This window comes from Chelonoidis abingdonii, chromosome 14 (assembly GCF_003597395.2).
Source record: "Chelonoidis abingdonii isolate Lonesome George chromosome 14, CheloAbing_2.0, whole genome shotgun sequence".
Lineage (NCBI taxonomy): Eukaryota > Metazoa > Chordata > Testudines > Testudinidae > Chelonoidis > Chelonoidis abingdonii.
In genome coordinates, this window is record NC_133782.1 from 2,047,408 (window position 1) to 2,059,719 (window position 12,312).

Below are 12,312 nucleotides of genomic sequence, written 5' to 3' on the forward strand. Positions count from 1 at the left end.
CCAGTGCCTCTCTCCCTCTCCAGCTCCAGACCATACCTGCCTCTTCAATCACATTATAATGCCATTGCACATGTCCTTGTTCAACTTCATTGGCTGGGGTCAGCCATATTACAAAACCAACCACACCTCTTTACAGGCTGCTAGTGCTGTCTCTTTGCAGAGTTCACTTGTTTCAGGCAACGTACAAGAGTTACGCAACTTACAGTGGCTGCCCCTATCCATCAGACACATCATGATGTGATCAGAAATGATTAAAGGGTCCGGGAATGATTCATAACAATAAAATTATGGTGCGTCACTGACAGTCTCTCTCTCAATAGCCTGAAGGAAACATTTTAAAAAATTATAGCCTAAGTGATGAGAGAGACAAGGTGAGGCAGGTAAGATCTTTATCTTTTATTGAACCAGCTTCTGTTGAGGAAAGAGACAAGCTTTTGAGAAGCTGATCCAATGAAAGATATTACATCACCCACCTTGTTTCTCTAACACCCTGGGACCGACACGGCTACAACTACACAGCAATGACTGTAGGTTTTATCCTGTTACAGCTGTCCTGGATACCTGACAATTTTAAATGAATAGAAGCAGCTCAAATAGCAATAAGAGCTAGTACAGTTAGCCTCATTTAATTAGCTATTGTTCACAGGCACATGCTCTAAATTGGGACATGTGGCTGGTAACTCATTTTCTGCAAAGCCCTCAATAGGTTTTCATGGGTAACATTTTCAAGTGTGCCGAAGTCCCACTTTCAAAAGACCCTTAGGACCCCACGTCTCTTTAAAAGTCAAAGGGACTTGACTCCTAACTACTCATTGATTCTGAAAACAGGACTTAGTCACTTTTGAAAATTTGACCCCAAACTCACCTTAGTGGGACACCACTGAGCCCTCATGCTTTAATCTCTATGCTCAGTTACAAACAAATTAAAGTGCAACTACGATTTTCAAAATGCAGGCGTAACAGAAGCCGTGGAGCTTCTCTTTCACTTATCAAAAGCCTACTTCCATCAGGTGCAGCTTTAACTTTTTATAATTCCTAAACATATCTGCAATTAGAGTGCAATCAAGCATATAAAGTTCAGAAATCCATGAGGGATTCCATTGGTTTCTTTTTGTCTCTATGTACTTACTGAGAATTTTAATGTGTGAAAATTCCATCTGCTGTTGCTAGGAATCTCTGGTTAACAGGTCACTATTTGCACCATTTTATTTAATTGCAATGTCATTTTATTATATTTTTTTCCAGTGAATTTGGTGGTGGTGAAAGGGGCTGGACAGAAGGCTCAGGGAGAGTGGAGCCTCTGTTCATCCTCAGAAAGCTACAGTTTAGACTGCAACAATGCCAGCTTTCCCCCATGTTGCGCTGCAAATAGGCCTCACTACTGCCCTGGATGGACCATCTCCTGGACATAGAGATTAGTTTGATCTCTACGGCCCATCCAAACCCTTGTTCCCTTATGCTAAGGCTGTCAGCATGGGGAAGGGCAGTCAGTGCCAGTCACAGTGGTGGATTTTAGTCCATAGAGAACTGGACTGTCAGTGGCCTTCTGAAAAGACAACTGTGCATGTGCGATTGGAAACACTGAACTGGTATCTGTAGAGGCAAGAGAATCTCCAACTCATGGAAACAGGGGAGTGTTCTGCTTAACAGAACCGGGTACATTTATCACAAGGTCTGTTAAACGTATCAAACCCAGAGTGCTGACCGAGCACGGATCCCAGTCTCACAGCACTGTGCAAGGGAAACCAAAGGCCCTGTGTGATGGCAGAGGGGAATTCAGATTACTCACTGTCCCGTCAGCAGTCCAAGAGTTTGCTGCAGCAACCCATTAGGACGGAGGATAATGAGTTTGAAATTCCTACCAGGGTTCCAGCAAACTGCATGAAGGGCCTGAGCCAGTGCACCCTGCTATCCAGGGAGGGGTCCCATTGACTTCAACGGGCTTTGGATCAGGCCCAAACTCTACAATTTTTTCCAGATTCTCATAATTGCTAACGGTAAGTGCAATGCAGAAACAGAACCATTGTTAGGAAGATAACTGAGCTCCGCAAAGGGCTGTGGGGTCACAGGCTAACAAGTTTCACTGGCTCCCAGGAGCTGCACTTGGTGCAGAGGAGGAAAGAACCAGGAAAGTGTCACAAATAGAAGAGTTACCTGTTCATCCCAGGCAGGTTGCCCCAGAAATAGCGCGCTCTGTGTGCGGCTGATACCTTGATGGCGTCGATCATAACTGGGTTGCACTGCATTCCAAGATAGAAAAAGGGAAAAGATTAAAGAGAAGCACCTGTGGCCAGCACAAACCGTACCATCCAGCACTAACTGCAGCCACCTCCAGCCGCATTCCAAATCATCTCACTGCATGGAGATGTCTGGCAAACTGCCCTGCTCCTCAGGCAGCCAATGAACAAGAACTTAAAAGGCCTACTGTATAGGACCTTAAATTTCAAAGTCCTGCTGCTGCATCCTCCAGCTCCCTGAAGCCAATGCCCAGCATGGGAAGTGCATTCTCCACTACATGCAATTTTAAAAGCTCAGTAGATCCTCTCAGAGGGAGCCAGCATAAATGTCTTTTTGTTGTGTGTGCTTACAGTGCCTAGCGCAATGGGGTCCTGATCCAGAACTAGGAACCCTAGGCACCAGCACAATACAAATGAATAATAATGATACATGTGGATCAAATTCCAGTCTCTCACTGTTCATTACTTTGGGTCAGGGACAGAATTATCCTCCTAGGTAGAGACTCTTACAACATGCAATAGGCTGCAAATGATGCCACAGAAGTTGAAGCCTCATCTATAGCACCGTCTTTGTTATTGTGAGAGTTAATGCTTTGTACTTCCCTGAAACCTTCCAGCTGGAAATATCAAAGCCCTTTACACTAATGAACGGACACTCACAATCCTCCTGCCAGGTTGCTAAGAACTATTAATCCTATTTTACAGATGGGAAAACTGAGGCACAGAGCGGGGAAGCCATTTGCCCAACATCAGAGAGGAAATCTGAAGCAGGGCCAGGAATAGAACATATATGTGCCAATTCCCAGCTCTGTGAATCATTCTCTGGAACATCCTTCCTCCCCAGTTGTTTTGTTTGAGCTTTTTAACCTCGGGTCCCTATACAACCACCGCTCATACATATTCTTACAGCCCAGCTTCATCCTCAGGCTGATTTATAGGATACATTATATGACAAAGCACATGAAGGATGCAAGAGCCTGCCCATTCTAGGCCCTTGCTGCAGAGCAGGAATGCAGGAAATGGTCCCCAGTGACTCCTACCTCCAAAAATCGAGAAATGTCCCTTTTATCATTGACTCTCATGGCCACGACATTCTCAAACATCCAGAAGAAGAGGCGCTCCTCCCCCGCCTTGGGACGGGCGTAATTGAGGAGATGATAGAACTCGAAGAACAGCCTTCCAGTGCCTTCTGTAACAGGGAATGTAAAAGACTGTGAGGTCTTACCGTAGCCCAAAGAGAAGAGAGAGACTCATCTCCTGGAACAGCGACGGCACAGCCACAAGAAGAGCTCCCTTCACAGTGCTGCGAACGCACCTCCACCCTGAACTAGCTGTGGGACCCCTTCCAGAGGTTAGACAAGCTCAGTCTCCACAGTCCATTCAGTCCTGGACCTCCCCTGAAGCATGTGCCAATTGGGGAACAGATTAATGCCATTTATGATGGTGGTAGTTTTAGACTCCTGTCCACCAGGAACTGGAATGAGACACCAAGTCATTTCCCAGAAACCACCAAACAGTCACCAGACCAGATGGCAGAATCTTGTGCCCAGCACCAAACACAGCTGGATATGAACCAGAGGGTTAGAAGTGAAATGTTCCTTTCCCCATTAGCCACCACGCCCCTCCAGAAACAAACAAACAAACAATCTTACCATACAGACCCTTTCTGGCAGGATTCACAATAGAGAGATCGTTACAGGGGCTTCCACCAATCACCAAGTCGAAAGGACCCCATTCCTCAATCTAAGACAGAATCGGATTCAGGGTCAGTGAACACCAGGTAGCAGTCCTCTCCCATTAAAGTATATGCCACTGCGGGCGCAACAACAACTTATCACAGGTCTGCACACTCAGCTCACACTTCTTCTTTTCAGTAGTAAATTAAGTAAATCCCCCTGGGCATGGCAGGTGTGTTCGCCAGCCCTCCAGTGGAACACATTTCTCTTGGTTATGCTCACGTTTCTCTTGGTTATGTTCCTGACATCATGCACGTATGTGATGTTCCCTTCATGCCGGACAGTTCCCACAGCAATGGAATCTTCGCAAATCTCAGAGGCGATGTATTTCTCCACTTTAATGCCTAGGTCCTTCAGAACCAGGTAACCTGTTGGGGAAAAGATACTCAGGTTGAGTTCTGGTTGGGTGGTTATCATCAGTCCCTCAGCCTCCTCCACTGGCCCATAACACACACTCTGTGCCACCCTGCAGGGCCGCCCAGAGGCAAGGGAAAGTGGGGCAATTTGCCCCAGGCCCCAGGTCCCGCAGGGGCCCCCACGAGACTTTTTCAGGGCCCCTGGCGCGAGGTCTTTCACTCGCTCCGGGGGCCCAGAAAATTCTCACGGGGCCTGGGCCCCCAGAGTTTCTTTTACTCCCGGGCTTCAGCAGCAATTTGGTGGTGGGGTCCTTCCACTCTGGGACCCACCGCTGAAGTGCCAGGTCTTCGGCAGCAATTCGGCGGCAGGTGCCCCCCGCCACCGAAGACCCCAGGCCCCCTGAATCCTCCGGGCGGCCCTGTCACCCTGGCACATTATGAGCCAGTGCAGACTAAGGATCTTCTCTATGTCAGTAAGGGTGGCAGAATCTGGTCCTCTGAGCTCCCCCGCACCTAAGATCCTCTCCATGGAGAGATACCTTCAAAGAACACATTGGACTTCTCCCAGGAGTACCCATTCATTCTCTCCAGGGGGAGGAGGCACAGCCAGGGAGGTGTGTGCAGAACTGGACCTTCAATAGTCAAGCCACCTGCACGGAGACATTTCCCCACTGGGGCTCCATCTTAAAGGGAAGCCTCCAAAGATCCCTTGCCTCTCCCTGAACAGAGTGGGCAAGAAGGTGCTCAGCAGCTCAGAGAATCAGACCCTTGCTTTCTAAAGCCCAACTGTTCCAGCTTCCTCAGCCAAACCAAATGGGGACATATCGCCCCAGAGCTCCCCCTTCTCAGTATTACCCAGGACATACTGCTTATCGAGTAGAGTCTCCACGAATGTTCTACGCAGCTCTGGTTAGTGCTCACTTAGCCTTTCCTGAAGGCATGTCACCAGGTAAGATTAAGATCCAAATACACCATTTCTCTCTCCTCAAGTGGGTGGTATAGAATCCATTTCCCATCCAGATCCAGTCCTGGACTTTGGTAGAACCTATATAGGGTGCAACTGAAGAATTCATCCTAGGTTTTGCCCAGGACACAATGTGTGCGAGGACACACTGCCCTTGTTGCACTTAGTGAGTGAGTATGACATGGTTCTTCACCTTGAAGCTGAATTACAGGGTCGAATCCAGCCCTGGTGTAAAAAACACAACTCGACTGACTTCAGCGGAATTGCATCTTACATACAGCAAAACGGAATTTGCCCTGGATGTGTTATTAATTCCAGGCTCTGGGGCCCTGGGACCAGAGCTGGTCAGGAATTTTTTTTGATGGAAAATGGTGATTCGTCAAAACAGATGCTTTTTGTGGGAAGAGTCAGTTTCTGTGAAACTCTCCTTGGGAAGGTTTCTCAGATGAAGGATGGAATTTCTGGCTGGGAGAGAGCGGGGTGTGGGAAAGGAAAGGAAAGGAAAGGAAAGGAATAGATAGATAGATTACATCCCCCCCACCCCCAAACAGTCCAGTGGGCAGGGACTCAGCTGGGATGCAGGAAACCAAGTTCAAGTCCCAGCTCTGCCTGATTCAGAGAAGGGATTTGCACCTCAATCTCCCTGCCCCAAGGTGGGTGCTTTACCCACCGGGCTATTGGCTGTTCTGTGGTGGGTCAGTCTCTCCCTCTTTCATGATTTTTCATGAAAAATTCCAGAAGTTCTCATTTTCATTCCAATGCAAAACTAAAGCGACATTTCAAAACCTCCGATTTTTTTGCAAACTGGAATTCTCGTTTTCCAGCCAGCTCTACCTGAGACACAGTGTTGCCATCAAAGCCAGAGGTTGATTTTCTTTCACATTCTCCATATCAGTTAATAAGTAGGCTGGGTCTGTGCTCAGGCTCCGCTGGTGAATGGAAGAGACAACAGCAATTGTGTCTCATGTGCCTGCCCTCTCCCACAACTTCCCTTCATCGAGCAGAAAAAACAGCTACTCAGATCCTGGACTCTTCATCCTCCGCATTTAGTTTTAAAGGGGCGGTTTTGCAGATAAAGCGCTGGACTGAGAATCCTGGCTCTGCCTCAGGCTCACTCTGTGTGAACTTGGCCAAGTCACTTCGTTGCTCTAGGCCTCAGTTTCCCCATCTGTGTAATGGGCATGATGACAATGGCCGAGCACTGTGGGGTGCCATGAGGCTGGGTTCATTCAGGTTTGTGAGGAGCTTGGATCTCCATGGATGGCAGGCGCTAGAGCAGTATGAATCATCAGTATTTAATACTGTTAGTCATTCATAAATAAGCTCTCTTGACTCCTCACCTGTTGCTATGCCATCAAATAGGGACAGCACTCTGATTGGCCTCCTTTCTGTTGCAGGGACCGCCGGGTAGATTTTAGGCGCATCCTGCAATTAAACAGAGAGAGAAATGAAGTAGGCAGCACCATCAGCGTGGGCTCATGCTCCTATCACAGCAGGACTCCCCTGCTCTGCGTAACAGCTCAATGTTCCACGAGACAGGCCCCAGGCCCACACCCTGTCATTACGTGGCCCTCAGATGGCTTCTCTTCAGCAGAGCTTGGGAGAGCCCAGAAGCTTTGGGAGACGAGTGTGCAGGAAAACACACGCCAGGAAAGCAGAGGGCACAATGACTGGGTCAAATGCTAACAGAAAAGTGTGGATTTTGAGGAATGGCTTTAAGAATCCAGCAGATTCCCATAATCCCAGGTTACAGTCAGCAGGACCCCTCAGGAAGATGCTAACCTCCCTTTTATAGGCAGAACGAAGGATTCAAGCACTCAGAGATCACAGTGACGGATGACATACAAGAACCCAGAGAGATAAAACAGTCCCTGTTGCCTCAATTCCTCCTCTCTATTCTGCTGTCCTTCAGCCATTCTGCTGCTCTCCCCGGGGCACATCCTCAGCTCAGGCAAGCTGCAATGGCTCCACTGAAGTGCACTGGCCAACTAAAACCAGCTGAGGATCTGCTCCTCCACTTGCATGTCTATATGCACAGCTAACATTTCCTCTCTGCTGCTTACCCTCCTGCTGTACGATTCTGCGCAAATCCCCACTCCCAGCCTCATGTCCTTCCCCATCACTAGTGTCCTTCAGTATCTCTCGCCCATCCCCATGTGTGATCTGTTGTACTCCTGTCCCAGGTCGACTTCCTTACATATTCCTGTCCTTTGTCGCTGGTGAAGAAGTCTTGCAGCCGTACATTCCAGTCTGGTCGGCGCTGTAACACCCCATAGCACTTCTGTGGCTGACACATGTAACAGCTCCAGGGCTCTTGCTCTTTTGCCTTGGCCGAGGTACCTTGCCCTACCAGGACCTCCAAGCATTCGACACAGAAGCACCTGCGCAAACCAGGAGAAAACGATAAATGAGTTCCAGAGGCTCCTCCACTGAGCCACCTTCCACCTCCAAGATTATGCTTGTAAATCTCCCCAGGACAGGACATTACCGTGGAGCACAATTCTCTCATCTCTCCCATCTTTAAGGGAGACAGTAGGTCTCCAGGTCTTCTCTGGCATCACTGTGGAATGCACGTATCTCTAGGTGTTTAGAGCTGATGACCCAGCTACGTGTTCAGCCAGGGTATTCATGCCCCTGCAAACCGGACAAGGCACGTGCTATTCTCTTTAAGGGCTATGTGCACAGACCTGCTCAGGTATGAGGCAGGCAGGTCTGCTGAGCACCACAACACAGTTGGGCCCAGAGCATAGTGCCTTCACCTGGGACTTGCTGTCCACAAGCCAGGTCTGATCAGCTGGACTCTGAGACAACACTGGACACTGTGTGAAGAGAAAGGCTATACATCCTTGGGTTACAATCTGGAAAAGGCGAGTCAGGAGCCACTGGGAAGTATTATAGAGGCTTAAAATAGCGTCCTCTGAACTACGTCTAAGTGGCTTCTCCCTTTCTCTGGCTGGGGTTTTCAAAAGAGCAAGCCTGCCAGCCCCTACTGAATTTCAACTCCCTTCAGTCTCCATTGAAAATCTCAGCCCCCATTACTGCACTGATCGGCCTGTCCTAGTCCACACCTATGGGATGCATTAATGTTGGAGGCCAACATTTTCAAATCAGACTGCTTATCCCATGGATCCTCAACCTGGATTTAGGTACCAAAACCCAACTAGGCAGATTTTCCAGCAGGGCCGAGCCCCGTCCCCCTGCAGTGTCTGCTCCAGGAATTCAGTGTTCCCTTTAATTTTTCCCACCCATGTGCGGAATTAATTTTGTTATATGATAGGTTCCCTCCATCTTGGTGCACAGAACAAAAATTAATGTGGCGGGGGTGGGGCTGAGGGGTTCGGAGTGTGGGAGGGGGCTCAGGGCTGGGGCACAGGGATGAGGGCTCTGGCTGTGGGTGAGGGCTCTGGGTGAGGGATGAGCAGGGCTGTGGGCTGGCGTTGGGCTGGGGATGAGGAGCTTGAGGTGCACAAAGGGGCTCGGAGTGTGGGCGGGGGCTCAGGGCTGGGGGTGGGGGTGTGAGGGCTCCAGCTGGGGATGCAGACTCTGGAGTGGGGCCAGGGATGAGGGATTTGGCATGCAGGCTGCCCCGGGCTACAGCTGGGAGAGAAGACTCCCCCCAACTCTCTATCCCTGCAGCAGCACCTGGGCTGAGGTGGGAGAGGCTGGGCTAGAGACAGCCAGGAGTGGCACCTCTCCTTATCGTGTCAGGTCAAAGGCTGTAGGAGAGGCATCTGTCTCCACTGCAGCCGAGCGCCTGCACGGTGATTAATAGGCTGTGGCACAGCCACGCAGCTTAGAGGGAACTTAGGCCAGGATATGCTGGAGATGGAAAAACACCCGTGGCAGGTGCCAGGGCAGGGGTGCCTACCGGCAGCAGCTGGCATTGCTACACAGCAGCAGCTCCTTGCCCTCGCAGCACACAGTGCAATAGGACTGGTAGCCGTCCTCATCATACATGTAGAAGAGCTCCAGGAATCGATCCTAGCGAGAAGCATGCCCAACAGAGAGAATCAGAATCCCGGAGTCTGCTGCAGAGCCAGCCCCAAACACCACCAGGCAAGATGGAGAGAACACAGGGGGCCCATGGCGCACGCCAAAACCCGAGGCTCCAGGAAAGCTTTGGCTCATACTGAGAGGCAGCACAGAGCTGCACCCCTCCGGTGTCCCTTGGGAGCCTCGAGCTCCTGGGTGCACAGGGCAGCAGATGCTGCATCCGCACGTGCACGTAGGGCTGGATCCAGTGCCCGGGGAGCCAATGGAATGAGTCTCACTGACTTCCATGGGCTTTGGATCAGATGTTAGAATGGTGCCACGTGCTCTCCCCTAGGATGGCCAGGACAAGGATGTGGCACCCTGGCTTCACCTCCCGCAGCCCTATCCCGGGTAGGGTGACCGGCCCCCTCCCCAGTCACAGCGTGGCCCCACCCTAACCCTAACCTTAACCCTGACACAGGAAGGTTAGCAGTGCTCCTGTGGGCCCTGGGGCTTCCCACCCCAGCTGGTTCTCACCCCACCCCACTCGGCAGCTGCTCTCAAAGCCTCGCAGGCTGCAGTAGCCAGAGTCACTGCACACTGACAGTGACCTGAGCCAGCCTTCTCCCCTGGTCTCCCACACCCACCCTCACTAGTGACTTACCCTGCAAGTCTGGCAAAGGCCCCCCTCAAACAGCGGGTGGAATGTGGCTGGGTTTTTTCTCCCACACGATAAACAACTGTCTGTTTAATACAATGAACACACCCTTTAAAAACAGTGTTATTGATCCCAGGAGGACCTAGAGGCCCAGAACAAGAGCGGGACGCCACAGTGCCAGGCGCTGCACAGACGCACAGTGAGAGACAGCTCTCGCCCCGAAGAGCTCAATCTAGGCAGACGAGAGACACAGGAGGGCAGAAAAGAAGGATGATTATTCCCCGCGATAACAACAGGGAGCCTCAGCTCCGAGAGACAAAGGGCCCCAATTCAGGTGCTCAGCACCCACAATGGGAGCCAGATTTCCCAGGCAGCTCAGCTCCCCGGTAGCTTTCTCCTTTGTTGCAGTAATCGGTGAAAAGGGACCCCTAAGAATCGAGTGGCAGCAGCAGCCTCTTTGCCACAGGAAGCCCTTTGTTTGTCACTGCCAGCTCCGTGGCTCATACCAGAGCACTCACCAGAAGCCCACAGGGCCCTTCCTGCTAGTCTGCAGAATGAAGCATCTTAAGAGCCAACCACCACCTCTGTGACATAGGTATGATCATGATTAGCACTTTGCAAAGAGGCACAGAGAGTGAAAGTCAGTTCTGAGTCAGTGGCAGAGCAGACTAGAACCCAGCCGTCCTTAAAGCCTTACCCGTTCCCACTTGGGCCTTATTGCACTACGCTCTGGTCCCTTCCGGAGTTTCGGTTTTGCCAAGTTTGTAAGGAACCACTGTCCATAAAGATAGGCCACTTCTCCCCTTTGCTGCATCCCACTTAACACTGGACTAATTCTATTTCCCCCCATCCCCTGCCTCATTTTCTCCATTTTCCATAGATCGTTATATGGCCCTTTGCCCCATATAATTTTTTACAGCATGTTTAGGTATAGCAGAATTTCAAGAACAAACCAATTTCTGACCAACTTGAGTTTAACCTTTAGCCAGTAGCCCCCTCTCTTAGACTGACATTTACCCCTGTATGTACAGAGGGCCAGCGAAAGGTCTAGATACCAGGCAGACTCTCCTGAGGATCCCGCTCCTGCAGGGATATACATACATGCTTCACTTTATACACTGAGAAAGGCTTCAGCGAACTCCAAGGCACTACTCCCAGAATCTCAAGTTAAACACCTGGGTAACTGTTTGCAAGGTGACTGGCCCTCATGCATTTCACCCTCCGGGAAGGATGGTCACCTCTCCAGCAACCTGGAGAATTTCCAATAATTCCACACAGTGCAATTAAATGGGAGAGACCAAGTATCTCTCATCAGAGGCCGTATCCAAGCACCTGACTTAGCCACTGACTTTTGACTGAGAGAAGAAAGGAAACTAATTACCTTCAAGGCTCCTGTTGTTGTTTGTGACTTCGGAAACCATTTGCTCTTTACAAATAAAAAATAAAAAGAAAATGTGCTCAGTCCTTAAACGATTTTATGTAGCAAACTTTACATGTTACCTATTTAATAGCACTCAAGTTCCTTAATTTAAACCACTATAGCAATACTGAATATTCACCCGAAGGCATATATATAGTCACATATTATGCACTTATCTTACACAGACTGCGCGTCCTTTTCCGAGCTTTACTCCAGTGGTTCACTGCTCTGAAACAGTCGCAAATGAACCCAGGAGACAATACAGTTCAATACATTTTGGCAGAAAACCTGTAGCTGTATATTAGCATGCAGCATGAGGATGTGCATGCATGGCAGTGCCTAGATTAGGCTATGTTATGCCAAGTGTGTTTGTGTGGAGATTAGGGGACGTGCAGGTGAGGGCTATGTGTACTGAGGCCGTGTACACATGATGTGGGTATGCAGTGTACAGAGGCGTAGATACTGTATTGACACAGCTACGCCAATACTCCAGCTCCCACATTTCTGGTGCTACACCAAAAAATGTCGTTCATTCTGTGTTGCCTGAAAGGGAGTCACAGCCTGTCACACGTCCCCTGCCCAGAGGGTCTCTCTTTGGTGCTTTCAATGTCTAAGTTTTTGCTGAATTGTGACATCCCCCTTGGTGCCAGCCCCCCCCCCATCTCCCAAGTTACCTCTGCTTTGGTCCTCCTCCATCCGCTCCTTGCTGTTGTTGCAGAAGTTAGTCTTTAGTCGCTTGGCCGGGGGGCAGTGTTCAGGGGCACAGACCTCTTCAATGCCGTTCTTGAGGGGAGCCACTCCGTTCTCTGTGAAAGAAGAGCAGCCTCAGCCTTCCCGGACTCTGTCCGGACCTGACCCACTACCCTGGCTCTTTGCAGTGCTGAGAGCCTGCAAGAAAGGTGTTGAACTTCTCTCTTCCCCTCATCCTCACCAAGAATAAGTGCCCTACTCCCCTGGTCAGATTTATCC

At 50.0% G+C, this 12,312-nt stretch overlaps 1 protein-coding gene across 4 annotated transcripts in view; it reads right to left on the reverse strand.

Annotated features, from left to right (window-relative positions):
* DNMT3B (DNA methyltransferase 3 beta) overlaps positions 1 to 12,312 on the reverse strand; it is a 40,636-nt gene that overhangs the window by 8,735 nt on the left and 19,589 nt on the right. For all 4 annotated transcript variants that reach the window (XM_075072154.1, XM_075072153.1, XM_075072152.1 and 1 more), the window contains 10 exons: positions 12,018 to 12,149; positions 11,305 to 11,349; positions 9,930 to 10,009; positions 9,162 to 9,274; positions 7,491 to 7,674; positions 6,634 to 6,718; positions 4,196 to 4,341; positions 3,890 to 3,980; positions 3,278 to 3,426; positions 2,155 to 2,240 (listed from right to left, as the gene is read on the reverse strand). In XM_075072154.1, coding sequence (XP_074928255.1) covers positions 2,155 to 2,240; positions 3,278 to 3,426; positions 3,890 to 3,980; positions 4,196 to 4,341; positions 6,634 to 6,718; positions 7,491 to 7,674; positions 9,162 to 9,274; positions 9,930 to 10,009; positions 11,305 to 11,349; positions 12,018 to 12,149 — 1,111 coding nt within the window. The remainder of the gene's footprint in view (positions 1 to 2,154; positions 2,241 to 3,277; positions 3,427 to 3,889; positions 3,981 to 4,195; positions 4,342 to 6,633; positions 6,719 to 7,490; positions 7,675 to 9,161; positions 9,275 to 9,929; positions 10,010 to 11,304; positions 11,350 to 12,017; positions 12,150 to 12,312) is intronic.